Source organism: Dreissena polymorpha, chromosome 8, assembly GCF_020536995.1.
Source record: "Dreissena polymorpha isolate Duluth1 chromosome 8, UMN_Dpol_1.0, whole genome shotgun sequence".
In the NCBI taxonomy this organism is placed as follows: domain Eukaryota; kingdom Metazoa; phylum Mollusca; class Bivalvia; order Myida; family Dreissenidae; genus Dreissena; species Dreissena polymorpha.
This window is the reverse complement of record NC_068362.1, coordinates 70,496,407-70,519,321: the sequence shown is the minus strand read 5'-3', so window position 1 is coordinate 70,519,321 and position 22,915 is coordinate 70,496,407. Positions and strand designations below refer to the sequence as shown.

The window sequence follows — 22,915 nt, the reverse complement described above, 5'->3', positions numbered from 1 at the left end:
CAACAATAAATACACTATAACAAGGTAATCACATATTTATTTAAAATAGTATAAAGCACACAAAAGTTGAATCTTTCAACTCATGATTATGAACAAAAACACAGCTCTTCCCTGTGTTTCTTGAATGCAAATACAATATGCAAAGTAAAAGATAAAAACTGCTTGAAAACTAAAGCTACCCATGTCGATAAACAATTGTTTTTATTAACACAATCTACAGGGGTGTGATTTATGAACAACCTCAGTGGAGGAAAATGCCCTGCTTGCCTTACAAGGATCAAACAAAGTCTTCATCTGTATATAGATCGAGCAAAGTTAATAACTACTAGTATTTGTAAAAAATGTTTGTCATTGAAACTGAGTAAATCAGCTGAAAGGAGGAAAAATCACACCCCTGAATCTACAACACATATAAGAGTACTTTATACTCAAATTCAGATACAGGCTTGAAAGAAAGAAAATAACTTGCATTTAATTTTTGTTATCATACTATTATACTGTAACAAGGAACAAACAAGTGTTTACTGGCCACATGTGTTAAATCAAAAAGACACTATCCATTTATTATATGAGCTATGACAACATTTGTGATGACCATAATGGTTGAATAGAACTTCAATTCAACCCTACTCAGCACATCTTAGTTATTATATACAATAACAATTGATTGTAATGATATTTGGCACAAAGTCCATGTCATTATCCATGAACTATTTAACCTATGAAATCCAAATGCCATTTAACAATTATATAAGTATTGTTTAATAAAACAATAGTAAACAAGAGGTATATGATAGCATTGAGAGTTCACCTGATTGCAAGGCACACACAATGACTTGACCTAGTAGTTCTATAAAACACTTGACATCCATTTAATCATGGTATTTTTATTGTCAAAATATAAAGCTGAATACATTTTATGAAGAAATATTCACATCAATGTGGCTTCTAAAGTAGACAAAATATTTGTTCTTACATTTGACCTGTTATTTGACACACATGACACAGATTAAAATCTGGGTCAGATATTGTAAAGATAAACATTTAGAACATGCTTCATTTAGATTGAATTATAAATATTGCCTCTAAAATGGTAAAATTGTTTTTCTAAGAATTGACCTGATTTTGGAGGCACCAGACTCAGATTCTAACTCAGCTAAGTTGTCTTGATAAACATTCTTACAAAGATTCATCAAGATTGAGTCATAAATCTGGCTTCAAATTCTTCACAAAATTTAACCTGGAAACCTTGTTTTTGACAAACGCAAACCCAGATATGAACAAGGCCAAGATATTAGTAGTATTAAATTCTAGCATGCAGACAGACAGCAAATAGATTTGATTACATCTGATTTTAATAACACCCTGTGCTTAACAGGGCAATTAGAATTCTTTAAAGTAACAGTTTACATTAGATTAATGAATTGTATTGTGTTTATTTAAATTATTTATACATGACAGACAGCATTCACCATTCCTTAAATAAGTCTTACATATTAAAACCAATATCAATATTTTTAGACAAAAAACAAAAACACTTGCATATTTTCTGTTCATCAACAAATCCAGTCAAAAGTAGCATGTTATAACAGATATCAAGTAAGGGACCCTGAACTACATATAAGCAATTAAAACAAAAGATAAGCACAAAGTAAAATAGCACTTGTATATCTATAACCTTGTTCTAACAAAACAGCCAATAACGCAACAAATCAATATGCACTGAATAAGTATCATGGTTTCTTGACCTAACATATCAAAAATGTTATATGTAACATTTTAAAACATTTTAACTTTCAGTGTAAGATTGTCTTAATAATGTTACAATGGTACTTCCCACAGTATTAAAGTTGGGCCGTGCTTTGTGAAAATGGGGTTTTATGAATGTGTGTACAGTGTAGTCTCAGATTAGCCTGTGTAGTCCGCAGGGGCAAATCAGGGATGGCACGTCCCGCCTTTATGATATTTTCGTTAAAAGAAAGTCTCTTATTAGCAAAAATTAGGTTTAGGCAGAAAGTGTCATCCCTGAATAGCCTGTGTGGAGGACACTTTACGCACATGCATTCAACCCCTTTTTTCACAGAGCCGGGCTCATTTCTTTTTTTCCCTCAAATGGTATCCTTACCGTGGTCTCATGCATGTTTCTTACCTTGTTAAAATTATGTTAATTTTCGTTAATGAGTTATATGTCAATATGGTAATTTTGCTGATTAGATAGAATTGCTGAATACAGTTCAGCTTTGGACAATCACACAGTAAAGTACATACCAACACATGATTGCAAATACAACAAATGAAATATCACAGGTGATAAAAAAACCTGCTTTAAGCTCTAGATACTTGTATTCGAAACACATGAGGAAATAATAATGAAACCCAATGAAGGCTCAGTCCAAAACTTATAATCAAACAAACAAAGAGGACACTTTTTTTTTAGTTTTAAGAATTTATTTCATTTTTTTTAAAGAATTTTCTTCAAAATAAATTTCGTCAAATATTTTTTCTGTGAATTTGACGATGCTTTCAAAAGCTTTACATACATGACAGTACTTACATGTACTTTAAGAATATAGTTGTATACAAAATCTCCTTGAAAAATTGTATTATTTTTTCCATCTTAGTTCTAGAAGGGGCTAAGTTACGCAGATATTTATAATCCTAAGGTAGACAATATTCTTCAAATGTATTCTGCTCGATACAGTTACTGGAAGTGGATGTATCACTAAGATATACACAGCTCACGAGAGCATTTCATGCTCAGGTAAAAATAAAAAGCACTGTGAATAATGCCACGATCATGTCAACTTTGAAAGCACTGTAGACTCGGCACACCTCAGTATGTCTCCTATGACATCATTGAATGAGGATAAAACTCTGGAGCCTCTGGATTAAGTTGACTGACCTGAAAAAAGGACATTTATTTGGACTAGCTGTTTAAGCTGTTAAATGTAAAAATGTCATAGGGTGCATGCTACATTTTACTGTACATTGTATATAATACATGTATGAAGTTATAGTACTTTTTTATAACCTGTCTACATCATCCATACATGATCGCTTGAAATAATACACACCAGCTCAAAACCCCTTTAAGTTATGGTGGGCTTACACATTTCTGATTGAATTTGTTTAGCCTTTACCCATTTATGCCTAGCTCCTAGAAAAAAGGCCTTGGCAAACAGCGTAGTCCCAGATCATCAGGGTCTGCACTATTGCTTAAAGGAATTTCTGTAAGAAATATTCTAAATATAGAAATAAATATATTAGACATCCCTCATTTTTGAAATAAATTGATTCAATTAAGGAGGATGGGAGAGTCCAATAAGTGGGTTAAAACTAATCAAAAGAAAAAAAGATAGGAAACTACAATCAAAATATTAGTTCTTAACAATGTCTTACACATTTAATATTTCTATGCTTGATTCAGAAGTTTGACACTTAAGTCTTGATTGGAACTCATTAACATTCCTTCGCATTGTAAGTCATTTTTAAAATATCAGGACAGCAGTGTCAGCATTATAGATAATTTTTGACCCATGGGGGTAAATACCCCCACTTTTCAAAGCATGGGGGTAAATGGTCAAATTTTGCCTTGCTTGAAGGGTGATTTGCTTAAAGTAAAATAAGAATATAGCCGGGGTACAGACACACTACTTTTATCATGTTAATCCAGTAAACCATTAACTATGTGTATTCCTTCATAGTAGTAGGTTTCTTAAAGTGTTTTTTAACTGGCCTTGGTTCAAAGGCTTCCATGAGCCTTTTTCTCCTTCGTTTTTTCCTCCTAAGCCAGGTCTGGACACACTTAACTTTCAACAGTTCTTTTATTAGTGTTTAAGTGTGTCCTCTTTGATTTGAAAACAGAAGAAATTAAATCATTCAGTATTGGCAATACATTGTTTTTCTCGATACAACTTTTGCCTTATAAAAACAATCAATTTTACTTTGAGAAGAAATTTGTTATGGCTTCGAAGAAGCCATGCTGACCTCTTCATGTAAATAAACACATAAGCGCTTGACTGTCTGTTACAAAAATCATTACTAAATTTACCATGCGTCTAGATGATACTATACAGTCAGAGTATACATACAGACGGCTTACTATTTCTACAATCTAGCGCACAAATTAGCTCTAAGTTTTACGATAACCAGTCTCATAGTTTGGCGAAAGACAATCAGCTGTTTATATTTTTTGTTTATGTTGTACGCAGAAAATTAACATCATTTGCGTAAGTCCAGATTGGCTTGCTTAAATGTACACACGGCCATGATAAATTGAACGTATCTTGATATTTCTAATGCTTATATTACGCTGATACGCACTTTATCTAGAACGCTGCAGTGTGGACTACCCAAAAGGGGATATACTTACCAGAAAATACTTATGTTCGCAATGAACATTAGTTGAACTATAATTTTCAGTTGGTGTCTGTGCCATGGACAGCCAAACAGGCACGTATTGCAAGGTAGATGATGACAACTGCTGCAGAGGTGCCTGGGAAGGGGGAGTAAACAGGTAGACAGGTGGCTGCATGGCGATGACATGATTGTGGAACCAACGATCCTCCTCTTCCTCCATCATTTCTTCGAAGCATGCTTCGATCAGGGCTTCTTCCATCAGCACAGCTTCCACCTAGGTAAACCAAAACTTAATGGATTTAATTGTGCATTAAAAGGATCAGCCTCAAAACCATTTGATGCGGTAGAAGTGTACCCATAGAATTGAAAAAACGAGCACTAAACAAACAATACTTTATAACTGATGAGATCAGGAATGCAAATACACTATTGAAAAAGATGATTTTGTGATGCACAATTAAAACTCACTTGAAAGGACACATTTTGACAGACTTCACTAAAAAGATAATAATTTGATTCATCACTCCCAAAACTATAATTTGAGTTGTTTTGGGAATTTTAAACAGGTTAACTCATTTTCATGCAATGTTTCCAAACAAAAAAGTATGCCATCAGTGTCATAAAAGCGTGTTTTTGTTAAATAAATATCATCAATTCTAATTGCGTAATGATTCCATGTAGATGTATGTAAACATATTAAATTGGACAATATATATAGATATGTATATATACAACTGTATATCCATCAATCACAATATTCGTATGGATTACCCTAAGATTTTTGCAAACAATTTCATCTGCAAACAATAATACCATTATAATTAGATTGCTGGTCTAACTGTGTCATGTTTTTATTATTACTAAACAAGTGTACATATCGTAAGCGAATTGGGCAAATAGTATAGGTGCGATTGTCTCCCCTTGCCATAATCCAACTTTTCAATTAAAGAAATCTGAATATTGAACGCACTTCTGTTATTTGACCTTACAGGTTGGACAAACTTCTGTTATATGACCCTTTAGACACTAACTAATTAAGTCATATTCATGGTGCATCAGAATTTGATCCAGTAAGGAGGTCTAGAGTCATTTTAAACGTTAATAGTACCAGTAGAATCAGTAATTAGTTAACAAGTTTTAACCAAGACCAGTCACTTATAGCATAAGGTTCAGTTTGGTTCATGATTAAAAGTAAACTACTGCCCAGTGCTCCAGCTAGGATTTGAAAAGGGCAGTGGGGGGCTATTTTGTGAAAAGCGCACTTTTGACGCCCATTATTTTGTCAAAAGGGGATTTTCAAGCGCGCAGGAGATCTGGAATGCTCCTTGTTGAATATTAATTTTTATGTCATTAATAATTGTTAGAATATATTATTTCAATTATTATTAAAAACCATGCAAATAAAATGTCTGCAATGGGGAATAAATTAACTACAATGTAATAAGAGATCTATAAATAATCAAATGTGAAAAAAATATTATTCTTTAATAAACAAGACTTTTGCCAAGCAATATATGTCCCCTACCAGCTCCACCATAGTCAGATTATTTTTTTTATTTGTTGCCATAGCAACCAGAATTTTTGACGAAACAAATGCCATCTATCCATGTTTCAAGTTTCATGAAAAATATGACAGACCCACAGAGCACAAACCATAAGTCCCCTCTGGTGAAACCGGTAATGGACAATAAATGGGCAGGGCGGGGCCTCGGAAGGCCAGGCCGTGGCTGCAGAAGGGCGTTATGGAAAATACAAATTAATCGGAACTGCTGATTATCCAGAACTGATTGACAAACTGTATCTGAGTAAGTTAGTAAGTAAGTAAGATCTTAGTATCTATTGAGTTATCAAAATTGTTGGCAGTAAACAAAGCAACACCTGTTGTTCAGCATTCTCCAGTTCTTCTGCCGTCCATTCAGTGTCTGAGACCTCCAGTGCAGGGTCTTCCCCTAACAGCAAAACAACATTGGTCAGCAGTGGATCCGAGTCCACCAGGTAGCGAGGCAGTCGCATATTCATACTGAAATAGACAAGTCAGCTGAATTGGTAATACTATTAAAAACTTAACTTAACCAGCTTAAAAAGTTTAATATGTCACACACATAAATATCATTGCTTATGTCAGAAAAACTGAAAGGCGGGGCAAAAACAACTTGAGCAATTACAGAGACAATGAGAGAGGCGGGAAAAAATCATCTTCACAAATGGTAATCTATAAGACCACTTAATATAATGATTCTATGATTTTTGTTGTCATATAAGAGTTTCAGACCACATTCACTTCAGTGCTACATGTATCAACGTCGACAAAGACAACTTTAATTATCAATCGATCAACCGATTTATTAAGTTTCTTATCTCAATATTTTGCATGACATGATACATAAAGAGAATTAATGCCCATGCAAGCAACATAAACAAACAACATATAATTTAAAGTTTATAATTTAACCTTTTCTTAGCTTTTGTGCTCAATTGTCCTTGTTTTGCTGGGAAATGTAAATATTTTGATCCGCTGATCTATTTGCGCGCAGAAATACATACATGTAACGGATATGTTATGAGTGTTATATAAAGTTTTTAAATAAATTATTCTTACAAATAAAACAATTTTTTTTATTTATTTATGAATGAATGCAAATGATGGATTTGTGTCATCGCGAAAATAAGCTGACACATTTGTTTTATTCAAAAAGTAGTTCTCCTTGACCTACAATCTTTTTTTGCACGCTTGACTACCCTCGGATTGGGTTACAGTACACTAAACAGGAGAACATTGGCTGGTTCGGGGCGACTTATAATGACGTTGGAAAAATAAAAATTGATTTCTACATACAAAAACCCAACAATATGGAAGAGATGATATTCAGAGAGCTGGCAGATTTGAATGATATTGAGACATCTGATGCAGAGTTTGAATTTCTCTTAAAAATCACTCGGCCACTGAAACTGCAGTTCCCAGAATGGTCTGGAATAATGCAAATGGTACAGAATGGAACACACTCAGGAGAGTTATCTATCATGCATATGCCTATGATTGATATACCGGTAAGTGCAAGTGACATGTCTTGTATCTACTCAACGTTGCACTTTGTAGCTATGCAATGAAAATCATTGGATACAACACCAATTCTTACTTTTGACCAACCTTTGTACTGGAAAGCTCTTAGCATAGTTACAAATGAGCCAGGTGAAAGTAAAAATTAAATCTGTTGTGTTAAGGTTAGGCGGGTTCCACACTGAGGTGAGCTTCCAAGGCTGCATCGGGAGAGAATAGAAAACTCAGGCCTGAAAGAACTTTGAGAGACTATATATGCAGAAAATACAGTAGGTCATATGCTTAGTTGAAAAGCTGTTTATTAGCAGTAAGAGGCCATTTCCTTGTAGACGATGCACTGCAATCTGTATTGTTTGCAAACATGAAAGGACCACAGACTTATCCCCAATACTTAAACAATAACCCTTCGATTGAGACTGATCCCGGTAATGAGAACGAGGGAAAAATAACCGTTGAAGATGACATATACAAGGTGAAAGACATGATGCAAACAGTTCTGAATGAAAAACAAATTCCTGACGCACTTAGTAATAACAGTACAATACACGACTTTATATGGAAAGATATGAAAATGTTAAGGCAAACCTCACAAAATTTAAAACTGTTAGACGTTGGTTGCATTATATGGAGATGGTAAATATACTGAAAGTGTTTCTTAAGGCAGAACAAATGGTAAACTGGAGTCTACACCTAAAAGCTATCCAGAAAATGTTGCCCTTTTTCGCGTCGGCTGGTCACAATCTTTATTTAAAGTCAGCATATGTATATCTTCAGCAGATGTTAGCTTTACCAGACAACAATCCCAAAGTCCATGAAGCATTTTGTAATGGATATCATTTGGTTCGAATATGTAATCGCTATTGGAGAGGTCTTTCGACAGATCTGGTGATTGAGCAGGTGTTAGTGCGAAGCATTTAATCAGTGGGGGGTCTGACGCGAGGACGGGATATGACGGAAGCTCAGAGAGCACATTGGTTACTATCTGTTCCTGCAACAGCTGGAATAAATCGTGCAATGCAAGACTTTACAGATCAGAAAGTGGAGACAAGTGAAAGAAGCGAGAATTGAATTGAACGAGACGAAAAAGACAGAAACACGCTTGAAGAATTTCTAAGAATCTCATTTGAGAAACATTGAAACAGGTGTTATAGCAAATAAAAATGTAAATGCAGGTATTGCAAAAGAAGTGGGACAAAATAGGGTAAAAGCCATGAAGGATAAAAAAATATCAGACTTCAATTTTAGGAGAAAAAATCAAGTTATAACAATGGGTACAAAAGACAGTTTAAACGTTAATAGTGAAGAGTCAAACGTTGATCCACAACTTTAATTCAAAAGGCTTATAACTGTAGCTGAGCGCACATTTGCGTTTGTTATTACTTAGACTATTCACATGAGTGAAAGAACAACTACGCATAACATTCAAATATGAAACATGGTGTCAGAATTTGAGTGATTTATCCACATCACATAAGTTTAAAAAATGGATTTAAGTGGCATCCAAGCTCCGCGAATGGACTGGAACTCGTCCAATTTACCCGAAGCATTCGACAAATTTGAACGTCACGTGAAACTCATGTTTAGTGGACCTTTGAAGAACAAATCAGAGGAAGAGCATGTATCATATTTCTTATTGTGGATTGGTGACAGAGGACGTGACATTCACAGCACGTGGAAAGACATTTCACCAGAAAATGCAAAGAAGATAAAAACATATTATGAACGTTTCAGAAATTACGTGCAGCCAAAGTTAAATCCGATCTTTGCCCGGTACAAGTTTTACAAACAGATGCAGGACAACGACTCCATTGATGCATATATTACACGCTTGCAACTTATTGCACAAGACTGCAACTTTGCCGAAAAGACGGACGAAATGATTCGAGACAGGATCGTTTTTGGCACAAATTCGCCAAAGTTACGCGAGAAGCTAATCAACATCGGTGCAGGGTTGACACTCGATGTAGCCGTACAGACTGCGCAAAGTCTGGAGTACTCAAGGGAGCAGCTGCGCTCCATGAACAACGAAGTAGACGCGTGCCGATCCAGGCCAGTGCACCCGAGACCGATGCAACCGCATCGCCAACGACATCAACGTCGGACGACAGCTACTGATGCAGGTCCAAGTCTACCTACTAAACACAAGCCGTGTTTCAACTGTGATAGATTTCACAACTTTGGACAATGTCCAGCAAAAGGAAAGCAGTGCCGCAAGTGCAACAAACTTAACCATTTCGCAAAGTGTTGCCGTTCTAAAAACAATAATATACACACTGTGGACAATGACACAATTAGTCATGATGTAACATCGGATGTAGATGGATTCAATATTGACACGGTGAGCACATTTTGTTCTACCGATCGTGCAATGATTCGTCTCCCCATTGACCCTAATAAATGTCCCATTAGTTTTAAAATTGATACTGGAAGTTCAGTAAACATTCTGCCGAAGAAAGAGTTTAATGGTCTGAACATTCATTCCCCATTGGAACCCCCTACTGGCATTTTGACTGCCTATACAGGTAACAGACTTCCAGTTGTAGGGAAAATCAAATTGCGATGTTCACACAAAGACAAAACTGTGAGCACGTGGTTTCATGTTGTAGATTCCCCGTCGGTACCTCTCTTAAGTCTGAAAACATCAACCGATCTAGGATTAATTCAGCTGACATGTACTGTTGGTTGCCCATCCCAAGAATTAAATAAAGAAAGTGTGTTATCAGATTACAAATACCTCTTTGAAGGTATTGGGGTCATCCCTGGCACTTGCAAGCTTCATTTGAAGCCAGATGCTATACCAGTCGTTAATCCTCCTAGGAGAGTTCCGGAAGCATTACGCAATCGACTACGCGAAGAGCTTGACCGAATGGAAAACAATGACATAATTGCTAAGGTCAATACACCCACAGACTGGGTAAATTCACTTGTAGTGGTCGAAAAGCCGAACACTGGACAGTTAAGAATATGTCTTGACCCAAAAGCACTGAATGACGCTATTCGAAGACCACATTACCCTATGCCAACACTTGACGACGTGACGTTACAGTTAGCTGAATGCAAATATTTCAGTCTATTAGACATTACACATGCTTACTGGAGTGTAAGGCTTGACGAAAAGTCATCTTACCTGACAACATTCAGTACCCCATTTGGCAGATATCGTTATCTCCGACTTCCTTTTGGGATAAAATCATCTCAGGACATTTTTGTACAGAAAATTGAGGAGATATTCGGGGACCTGACAGGTGTACGCACAATAGTTGACGACATATTAATAAGTGGACGTACAAGAATTGAGCATGACAGAAATCTCACTGCTACGCTTCAACGTGCACGTGAAAATGGCATAAAATTTAATCCCGACAAATGTCGTATTGGATTGTCCGAAGTACCATTCTTTGGTCACGTGATCACGTCATCTGGACTGAAACCAGACAGTACTAAGATTGAGGCATGTGTCAATGTAGAAGCACCAAAGACACGCGGCGAACTTGAAACATTTTTGGGTATGGTTACTTATCTGCAGAAATTTGCCCCCAATTTGGCTGAAATAACAAGCCCATTGAGATTGCTTCTGAAAAAAGACGTTGAATTTGTATGGGATCAGCCACAATCAGATGCCTTTTCTAAAGTTAAGCAGGTCATAACACAAAGCCCAGTGCTAGCTTACTTTGACCCCAAGAAGCCGGTTTGCATTGAATGTGACGCTTCAATGAACGGTGTAGGTGCAGCGATCATGCAAGATGGTCAGCCAGTTGCATATGCATCTAAGACATTGACACAGACAGAACGAAATTATGCAAACATTGAACGTGAAATGCTAGCTATAGTGTTCGCATGCCAGCGTTTTCACCAGTACATATATGGCAGACATGTAATTGTTCATTCTGACCATAAGCCCTTATCTGCGATCATGAAGAAGCCATTACATGCAGCACCACCTCGTTTGCAAAGGATGATGCTTAGTTTGCAAAAGTATGACCTTGATGTAAGACATGTGAGCGGGAAAGAAGTTCCCATCGGCGATTTCCTGTCACGACAGCCAATGTCAGACTGTTCTGAAATCGAAGGTCTTGACCTTCACGTTCACACGGTGCTCTCGAGCATGACCTATACTGACCGAAGTCTAGAAAACGTGAGAAACGAGACAAGAACTGACCTACAGATGATAGCCCTGAAACAGACTATAGTTAGAGGATGGCCGAGTTCTAGGTCAGATTGCCCTGACATGATACGCGAGTATTTCAATCACAGGGACGAACTTTCGACAGCCGATGACCTAATTTTTAGAGGGCATACACTGGTCATTCCCAAGAGACTCCGACCACACATGTTAGAACAAGTTCATTTAGGTCACATGGGCATTGAAAAAAGCACACAAAGAGCCAAAGACGTTATGTTCTGGCCAGGAATGTGCAAGCAAATTACTGAGTACATAATGAGCTGTACAATTTGCTTATCGCATAGAAACCAAAAAGAACCGTTAACACCCCATGAAATTCCGCAGGGTCCATGGCAGGAGGTTGCCACAGACATATTCCATTTTGATGGAAATGACTATTTGCTCGTAGTAGACTACTACAGCAGATACTTTGAAATAGACAAACTTCCGGACATGCTGTCCACAACAGTTATCAGAAAACTGAAGTCACGCTTCAGTACCCATGGCATTCCGATGCGTATTTTCAGTGACAACGGACCTCAGTATACATCGGACGTATTTCGAAATTTTGTCAAATCATGGCATATTGAGCATGTCACATCTAGTCCACATTATCCAAAGTCAAACGGACTTGCTGAACGGACAGTACAAACTGTAAAAAGACTGCTACAAAAAGCAAAAGACAGTGGCCATGAACCATACTTAGCCTTGCTAGAGTATAAGAACACTCCACTCTCAGATTGCAATCGGTCACCCGTGCAGTTGCTGATGAGTAGGAGAACTAGGTCAATTATGCCTACAACGGTTACCCAGCTTCTGCCCAAAGTCGTTAACCCAGACTTTGTCCGATCTTCAATTCAAACTTCCAAAAATAAACAGAAAAACAATTATGACAAAACCGCAAAACCGCTCCCCAGATTACATTTGAATGAAACTGTGAGGTTCCAGATAGGAAAACTCTGGAAACCAGCTAAGGTTATCGAAATACACAATGCTAACTCTTACATAATACAAACACCTTCTGGTCAGGTTTACAGGAGAAATCGTCGCTACCTCATCAGAACCAATGAGGATTTCCCAGAGATATCAGATTTTACACCTGATGTTTTGGAAAGAAATCATTCAAGCACTGATAAACAGGTCAAACAACCAACAAACAATAGTGCATTGAATATTCAACATCCCTCTGTACCTGTAGATAAGCCCATTTCCCCTTATCAGACACGATCAGGTAGAATAGTGCAGCCGAGTCAGCGATACGCAGAAAATGAATGGACTAAGTAAATGTTCAGAATGTTGTTGATGTTTATGTAACATTGATCAAAACATCAAATTATTAATATTAACATAATTATGATTAATTGTGAATATGTTATAACAAACTTTTATTGAAGACAAATTTCCATCTTAACAAAACAAAGGGGATGTTGCATAGTGTAACTAGATACAGACTATAGATAGCTGCATGCTTGAATAACCTTACTATTACATTGTACAGTGAGCTGATAAGCCAGTCTCACTTGAGCCACCAACGTAGTAACATCATTAAAGAGTATAGCGCACATTTGCGTTTGTTATTACTTAGACTATTCACATGAGTGAAAGAACAACTACGCATAACATTCAAATATGAAACAGCTGACAGCTCTCCAGATGATATATACGGTATGTTTACATACGAACTTTCAGGGAATCCATCATCTTTATTCGAACCATCGGGCTTATTACGCGAAGCAGAGAAACCATTACTGGCAAATTCCATATGGGAACAAGGGGTATGTGGTGAAGATGAAATTTTAGATGACAATTTACAATACGTGTTGGATGGTGGCTCATTAATACAAAAGATTCCTTGGATCTGTGGAGAGATATTTTACACAATGTTTTTGCACTATACAGACTATGTATTAAGGCATTATGGTATGGCATGTGTTGTATTTGATGGATATGGTGGCGGTACATCAACAAAAGATGTGACACACGAGGGGAGAACTAAAGGTATTATAGAAGCAGAAATAAAATTTGATGACAAAACTCCCTTTAAGACTAAGAAAATGTCTGTTTTGTCAAATGTTGAAAACAAACAGAGATTCATTTATCTACTATGTAAACACATGGAGGAGAAAGAAATATGTGTTGTCAATGCCAAAAGTGATGCAGACATACTGATAGTTGAAACCGCCGTAAAGTATGCCTTAAATGTGCCAACAGTTGTAGTAGGCGAGATCACAGATTTGTTGATTTTATTATGTTATCATACTGACCAAAATGGAAATAACATGTATTTCACATTAGACCTGAAGAATTGCTTGACAAAGAAAAAGATATGGGATATAAAAAGGACCCAAAATGTATAAGCCATAGACAGTTGCAGACTCTTGCCATTCGTTCATGCTTTCAGTGGATGCGATACAACATCACGCATATTCAGTATTGGTAAAGGAGTAGTTTTTAAAAAAAATGTTGACGAATACTCAATTTAAATCGCAGGCAAATGTTTTTATCAGTCAGAATTCTTATCATGATGAAATAGAAAATGCTGGGGAACAATCATTTAAGTGCGTGTAATATGGTAAAAAGAATGAAAAATTAGATAGCTTAAGGTACAGAAAATTCATTACTATTAAAACAGGAACAGGTACATGTGTTGTACAAGTCAAAACGTTACCCCCAACGCAAGCAGCTGGAAAATACCACAGCTTTAGAGTGTTTTATCACGTAAAAACTTGGATTGGGCATGAAACAAACCCTCTAGAGTGGGGTTGATGTAAAGTTAGTGACACATTTGTTCCAATAAAGACTGATCTACCTGCTTCACCTGAAAGGTTGTTGAAAATAATTAAATGTAATTGTAAAACAAACTGTGATACAAAGAGATGCTTCTGCAGAAAGCATGGACGTGTGTGTTCTTCTGCTTGTGGAAACTGAAAAGGCACGAGCTGCTCTAATAGTGTACAGGTTGAAACTGAAGAACTTGAAGAAACATAATATTGTATGAACATATAGATTTGATGTCATTTTATTTTGTACTCAGTGTTGTTATTAGAACATAAATTAAGAACAACAGAAAAGAACTTATCAATTTTCCTTAGAAATCCATGTGTTTTGAAAATGTTGAAGTTTGTATAATGTAACATATGTTAGGTGTAATTATGTAACGTATATTATGTATGAAATTGATTATATAGATTTGAAACTTAACCTTCATATACACTGTATATAAGATATTAATTTATCTATAACTGCATGGTCTCCACTAAACGTTTTATGGGTTAAAAGCTGAAAGCAGGACAGATTGTAGTTTGACTTTGTCCATATATTTTGTCTTTGGAAATGCAACCAATGATTTTTGACAAGATATAAAGATATTATATAAGTTTTTTTCTGATAAAGATGAGATCAAGATATAAAAGTTATTAAAATGAAGTCTTTAACTGATCATGTATCACAAAGTTTTGAGAGAAATTCTCAGAAAAAAAGAAGTCTTGATTTTTATGTAAGTGGGTGGGGTATTGTTATATTTAACGGCAGATTTTTTTTTAAACAAAAGTACCTGTCGTATTTTTAAGTTAGTTGTTTAATGCAGATATGTTGTCTGAATATATCACATGTGTCAAAATAAAGGAGACATACTTTATTCAATGTGTAGTCATTTTATACTAGTTTATATTCTGATAAAAGGATTCCGAAGACATTTTCTGTTGAAAACCGGTGCCCTTAAACATGACCCGTTTTCATAAAGTTCCAAGCGGCTGCTGTCTTTGATAACCAGATATTAACCCATCAAAAAAAAGTTGTACTTGTTCTCTTCTACAGTATTAATATGATATGTTCATCAGAATGCACACCATACTCTTTAAAACGCAACTTCTTTGTTAAAACAGGCAATTGCCTTCCAAAATTGATATTGTGACCTTCAATTTGATTTTGACCTAGACCTTGACCTCAAGTATGACAATTAAAATTGATTAAATGTGTTGATCTAATGTCAATTAGTTACAGGAGTATTTATGTTTCCATTCTTTATCATAGTTTTCGAAGAGTCAAATTTACGATTTTCCTCTATTTCTACATAGTTGATGGCGGCCATCTTGGAAGCCATTCTGGCTGTTACCTTGGTAACCAGATATTCCTTTACTTCCAGCAGAGAAACACGTTTTACTTGTACTCTACTACCGTAAAGATTATTATATCAGAATGCACCATTTACTCTTGCAAACAGAACTTCTTTGTGGTAAAATGGGTAATTTTCTTCAAAATTTGACCTTTTACCTTTAATATGACCTTGACCTTGACCTCAAGTATGTTATAGACAGGTGATAAAATTTGCCAATCTAATGCCAATAAGTTACAAGGTTTTTTTTAATACTATTATCAATCATACCTTTCAAAAAGTGATATTTCTGATTTTACCCCTGATCTTAACTTACGGCGGCCATCTTGGACGCCATATTGAATTCTGAGGTTTCCCGGATGGGAATTTTCGGGAACTTTGTGAATTCAAAATTTACAAGCTATAACCTATCAGAAAATCTAAGTTTCAAATCTGTTCTAATTTTGTCCGGGTTAAGACTGATTTTGGGTTCTACAGCCTCTACTATTAGGAACAAAATGAAATGAAGCACGATATAAATATCCGAGGTATAGGTAATACTAATAGGGTTTTAACATATCAATAATACGTGCTGAATATAATCCCATGGTAGAGCCTTGTTAGATGAAATGTTTAATTTAAATAATAATAATACAAATAACATCGATTTTTATCAGCGTATTTACTATTTAGGTATTTGACAATCCCATGGACACTCGGTGAGGCAAGGTGAGCTATACCAAGTTGCCATTCGTATTGCTTAATGTAAAATCAAACGCAGCTGTTGTTGTCATAGAAGCATAGGTCATTCTGGGTTCAATTGATCTTCGTTTGCTGTATTCTTTCAGTCTTAACCCCGCAAAAGGTGATTTTTTCAACCTGTTTGAAAATATCCATATGATTGACAATGTTGGTCTTTAAGCATAGTAAATATTGTGACATTCTTTAAACCTATATATTTGATTTTAACCTAGAAACTTGGGAGTTGATTCTTGCACGCATGTTATCTCACCCACTATGCTTATCACATTTAGTAATTGAAATTCATGGTACACACCAAAGACCTATACAATGCATGCATTTTATAGGTCTTTGTACACACTAATAATGCATGCACAAAGTCTTTAGTGTAAATTTCGTATATATGTTTTTAACCAGAATTGATAAAAAAACAAACATTTGCGCGTTGATCTGGAGAATTCTCTCAAATCAGCCAATGAACTATGCGGATTTATTCAATTTGGTCTAATTGCGGGAAATCTCCCCAGCATTTTATAAACACGAGATAAAGGTCATTTAAGATGAAAAGCTGTGTGAGACAGCTATGTCGAATAAAATAGCCATGTAGGTTAATCCGGCGCTATAAATAGCATAGTTAACTTTTTTACCAGCTTGCGAAAATAGTGAATCGCGTGGACAATAGATCTACCTAAGGTTTGCCAGTAACAACCGACAATATGTCAATGGCGGCATCAGTTGAAATCTTTGGCGGTTTGCAGAAGGCTGATTTAAGAATAACGTTACTCGATGTCCAAGAATTATCGACTAGACCTGTAAATAAATTGCGATCAAATGAACAGATAATTTAGGTTTCATCGCTAACATACTTACATTTACATGTTTTTGATAACTTTGTCTTAAATCGAACTCAGTTATTAAAATCAGCCAAACGGCCTTCAGGAGGAAGTATTGTTTTCATTCGAAATGAACTCACAAGTAAAGATAGTTTAGTGTTTAAGGGCTAAGATGAGATAATTTATGTAAACAAATATGCATATTTTTTTTTGTTAAGAACATGATATATGTATATCCCTATGTTACGTTGTACGTGAGAATATTTCGAGGCAGGTTACGGTAGAACGCTTGGTTGTTATATGAATTAACATCCGATTTACCTGATTTTGTGCCACATCATTTATCATATTGATTTTTGACCCGCTGGTTACGTAGCTCATATCGCGAGATGTCCCTCGGACAAAGGGCGTATTGCTAATAACGATATAATATTATGAGATTTGTGTAAACCAATTGGAATGCGTATTTTAACCCATTTATGCCTAGCGTCTAGAAAAAAGGCCTTGGCAAACAGCGTAGACCCAGATGAAACGCCGCATGATGCGGCGTCTTATCAGGGTCTGCGCTGTTTGCTTAAAGGAATTTCTGTAAAAAATATATTCTAAATATAGAAAAAAATATACTAGACATCCCTTATTTTGGAAATGAATTGATCAAATTAAGAAGGATGGGAGAGTCCACTAGGCATAAATGGGTAGAATCTTAGGCTCAATAAGGATCAAGATGGGAAGTAGACGTTCATTGACAAAACAGGCTCTAGGGAAGTCGATTATGTAAAAGAAACGTCAGGTATCTTAAAAAAGTGTTCACTCGTCCGCGTTGAAGATCCAAAGTTTCTGTCCGACCATGGCTGAAATTATTGCTCTCTTACTTTAAAATATAACAAACAGTCACAGTAAAACTAAATGAATTAAAAGATGAAGTTTCCTCTTTTTTTTCAAACGAAAAATAAGAAATACGTGTAATTATGTTAGCTCACAACAAAATAATCATCACAAACCAAGATTTTCTCCCGAAAGTGCTGGAAAAAGGTTTTTATTTCACAGTCAACTGAATATATTTAGAAATAATAGAGTATATAAAAACAGAAGGATACTAAATAAAAATAGGTCAGATAATAACTTCTGTATACGAAAATCTAAATTAGATTACGATAGGGCACAAACCCGAAAACTCGACCTATCCAGATAAAAAAAAATGCTTATATGTACTGGATTATGCTTTAACAATATGCAGTCAAATATATTCCCGAGTACCGGTTCTTCTTAACAATATTTTAAACGTGTTACAACAGTGTTTTTTTACGCCTTATGAAGATGTTAGCTATTTTTTGGAACGGTGTGAAAAAAACCCAACGTGGTAATATGTTTGATGAAAAAATAAGTCAATTTCCTAAGAATACATTAAAAAACTTTACATAAACTGAAGTCGTGACCCTGATATGCATGTAAATGAGTTTTTTTCCATGGTAGATACCCGCTTTTGCCACATTTACATACAATATTTGATAAAGATATATTAATCAACTTCAAGGTCTGGGGATTTAATCGTACCTTATCGCCGTTCCTGTTTTCTATGTTTTTAAATATGTCTTGTTCTGAGAAATCTGGGCATAATGCATGTGCCTAAAGTGTCGTCCCAGATTAGCCTGTGCAGTCCGCACTTACACTTCTTAATGACCGACCGCTTGTAACACTGCGTTAATACGAGCCATATTGTTTTTCTAATTAATGTTATGTTTTCCAGGTGTAAAAACCCACCTAGAATGATGAAATAGAAATTAAATTGGAATTATATAGCGCGCTGTACTTTACTTGATGACTTTTCGAACAGCATTTTTTTTAAGGTAAATATCTCAGTTATGAGTAAATATTTTGATTTAAAAGTGTGCATGTGATCATTTGACCACAACATGTACAAGCAAACGATGAAATCACTCATCCGTGACGATCGGATGCTTCTGCAAGGCATTTATCGTAATCTTGCACAGAATATAGTCAAATAATGTGAAATTTTAAATCAAAATCTAAACTCATTACTGAGGTATTCAAGTTTGAAAAATGTTGCGTTAGAAAAGCTTCCAAGTGCAGTCCGCGGAAAAATGAAATACTTTCTTATCAGGAATAAATTGTAGTACATGTATTTTTTATTAAAAAGTTTTATTTTGACATGATGAAGTTCACATTGTAATAAAATTAATCATTCAAAACAGTGTGATAACAAATGTACGTGTAATAAACTGAGTGAACTACCATTAAGTGTGTGTATTAATTTTTGGTACGTGCGTCTGTTAAATCGTGTCCGTGGTGGTTTAAAGTGTACATTTGCCTTTTTTTTGAAATTCTGAGATAAGTATGTGGGTTTGTATCCAACAAACGTTTATTTCACAAAGGTATCTCCATATATGATAAACATGTACAAATGTGTCGACAATGATATGAGTCTGTCTTGAGAAGAACACATATATGATTGATGTACATATAAATCTAAAAGTATTAAACCACACAATACAAACACAGTCAGAGAATATGAAAATGTTTAATAATTTCATGCAACATATAGGAGTATCTTGCCTAAAAATAAAAATAACAATTTATAATTTTTACAAACTAAATAAAATTAAAATTAAGATTGTTAAATGTATCTTATAAAAATAGCATGTCATCTTTTAAGTAGATCTGCTGATACATGTAAACATAACACTATTGATGATGGCATAACATATGAACAAAGTATATCAGTATTTAGTATTCCAAGTACAAATTAATTGGATAAAACACAATTAAAGCCGTTGAGAAACATGTACACTCTCATAAGAATACAATGAACTTTATTTGTGACAAACCCATAGACAACTATGGCTTTTAACTCCAGAAAATGAACCTCATTCGCACATGAACACAGTTCATGTCTTTATAAAACGCATTACGTAAAAAGACGTATGCTCCCAAAATAATCAACATTTGGAAATTAAAAAGAACAACGATGCAAAATTTGAACTTCATATCGATGTATGCAAATAGCGTTTATGCTCTAAGGTAAATTGTTCTTTCTTTGTTTGATATAGGCGAATGTGAATAAACATCATACTAGAAAAAAATGTATAACATTGTATTTGATGGATTTGTGTGTACTCACGACTTTCGGAAGTCTCAAAAAATTATTCATGACATGTGCTTTTCCCTACCATCAAAACGCCGAGAATGACTATATCTTCCAGAGGACAGACTTAACATTTGTCCGTATCGTTCGGAATTTGCAATCATACTTTCTACGTCGCTGGACCATGACTCCATTTTGTGTGTATTTTTATGGTTTAACAACTGTGCTATATCATCAAACCCGTAATTTGTGTACATGTTGGGCATCAACGCAGTATGTTCTATTTTGCTTTCTTCAAGAGAGGGTTCATATATGTTCCCAATGCTACTGTACATATTAGAATCGGCAACTACATTTGCAATGGCAGATTTATCGAGTATACCACGACGCCTAAACACCCTTTGAAGTAATTTACTGCTTGGCTTACAACATTTGAAATCTGTGGTTAACGATGTTAATCCAGCGTAAACAGGTAACCCGGCTGTTGTAGTCAGCATAACTAACAAAAGACCCTCATAATCAAGAAATATAACAAATAAAACGCCAACTAAGACAGAAAACACTGAATAACCCCAGAGATGCTTAAAACTTGAAAGAAACGGATTAGAGCTCTTAAAGTCTTCTTCCACTGCTCTTTGGGGTACCCATTTTACATTGAGTGAAACATTGGCATAAAGTGCACGCCAAATGCGTACGCAGCCAACTAGTGCTTCAGGCGTGAATTGGAGAATTGACGCTATCGTTTCCAAAATGACAAACTTGTAATTTTTGCGATTACACGTAGCAAACTTTGGGAAGACTAGTACACTGAACATGACGATGATGATGGACGCATATCTGTTACGCAGATGGACGAAATATTGAAGAATGATATATAATAAAAGAGCAGGCTTCATAAACATATGTCGCAGCGCCGAATGTGCTATGTAAGAGGTCACAAAGTCTAGTTTTGTTTCTGTCCTGACTTTGGTCTTATTAAATTTTGACCGCTGAAGTTTCTTCTGAAGCCATCGCATAGGTTTACCGAATGCGTTTTTCCAGAAATACATAGCAAGAAGTATTTCACCTCTGTTCCATCGTCGCTCACGTATATTCCATGTTACATAATTATGGCTAGGTTCCTCTAAGAGGAAAGTACTGCCAGCATACAGTGGCTTCAGAAGCGCTGCCTCATAGGTCTCATGACTAAGCACATCAACTGGAACTCTTTCAATTAGGTCATCTTTGGACCCAATCACGTAGTCAATGTACAGTTTATTTTTAATTAACGCTTTTCCGAAATACGAGGATTGTTTAAAGAGAGCGGTTATTGCGTTTGTCAAAGGTTCATAAATGTTCTGTCTCATTGCCTCAAGATGCATAAACAGTGTGTCCCCTGGTCCACAATGAAGTTTGATTGACGGTTGAATGATGCCTCTCTCGGGATGAGCGGCTGCGATGCGTAGCATATCAAAAACCCCGCCACGAGGAACACCTGTGTCAGAATCTAATACAAGTGTGTAATTAAATTTCCTATCGATTATATTGGAGACGTCTTCGCTTGTGTGAAATAACGCTTCGCCGGGTTCACGGGCTAATCGGCCGTAGTAACGTTTGTCACAATACGAATATGCCTTGCATTCCCCTTCTGATAGGAGCATTAGGTCTTGATATTGTCCACATTTCCGCAAAACGCGGCTTACTCGGTGTACAACCATAAACTCACGGGCATATCGATCACATATTTCTTCAAGATAATCAGTCAAGAAAACATTTCTATTTACATCAATATACATCGCCCAGACATTGTCCAGGTGAATAGGGTCTACCAATTCATATTCACCACGAGCAAACGCCAGTCCTTCTCGGTACAAGTCGTCATACAAAAGTGAACGATACTTGTCCCGTATCTGGAGTTCATATTCCTTCAGTTCTTCGTCGTTAGTAGCACTTAACAGAACAGCCGAAACATTTGGACTAAGGTTTCCGACATACGCCTTATACATTTTTTCCAAACATTCCAGAATATCGTCTTTTCCAGTGGCTAATAGATTGTAATTGAGAATAACAGTCAAACGATCACACGGGGCGCGTTTATTATCACGTCGTTCACCGCCAATCAGTAATGTAGCAATAGTCTGCACGGGAAACTCAAGCACAGATCCTTGAAGAACTCCAAGAACTATCACGATTAGTATACCACTCATGGTGTTTGTTATTCCCCAATCTATATTGATGATGTTTAGTACGATGCATATCAACGCCATAAACATCCACAAAGAAAAGTATAGAACAACCCGTATCTTTCGTCGCATTCTGATCTTCTAATGGGTGTAAAGAAGCTACACCTTTGCAACACGGCGGTGTAAAGGCAAGGATGGGCTTTCTAGACTTTTCTGTTTGAGGCATATTGAAAGAAACAAGCTTGTGGGTTTTCTGAAATGGTGTAATGCAAATTATAATTACACGCTTTTAAAGAATGATACACACAGACAAAATTATTAAAGCTAAATGTTAAAATTAGGTCACATGTAGAACACTTATGACTTTATTAATTGCAGAACAATTGCAATTGAAATCAAAACAT

At 35.8% G+C, this 22,915-nt stretch overlaps 2 protein-coding genes across 2 annotated transcripts; both read right to left on the bottom strand.

Moving 5' to 3' along the window:
* Positions 1 to 17: 17 nt before the first annotated feature.
* On the bottom strand, positions 18 to 6,925 carry LOC127843116 (uncharacterized). The gene is made up of 4 exons (XM_052372941.1): positions 6,812 to 6,925; positions 6,238 to 6,379; positions 4,373 to 4,633; positions 18 to 2,902 (listed from the first exon to the last, which is right to left on the bottom strand). Exons 2-4 carry the CDS (start codon positions 6,376 to 6,378, stop codon positions 2,846 to 2,848), a joined length of 459 nt encoding a protein of 152 aa, XP_052228901.1. The 5' UTR covers position 6,379; positions 6,812 to 6,925; the 3' UTR covers positions 18 to 2,845.
* Positions 6,926 to 17,101: 10,176 nt separating this feature from the next.
* LOC127840617 (uncharacterized) lies at positions 17,102 to 22,643 on the bottom strand. The gene is made up of 2 exons (XM_052369026.1): positions 20,777 to 22,643; positions 17,102 to 17,223 (listed from the first exon to the last, which is right to left on the bottom strand). The coding sequence occupies exons 1-2, from the start codon at positions 22,641 to 22,643 to the stop codon at positions 17,102 to 17,104; spliced, it is 1,989 nt and encodes a 662-aa protein (XP_052224986.1).
* Positions 22,644 to 22,915: the final 272 nt, after the last annotated feature.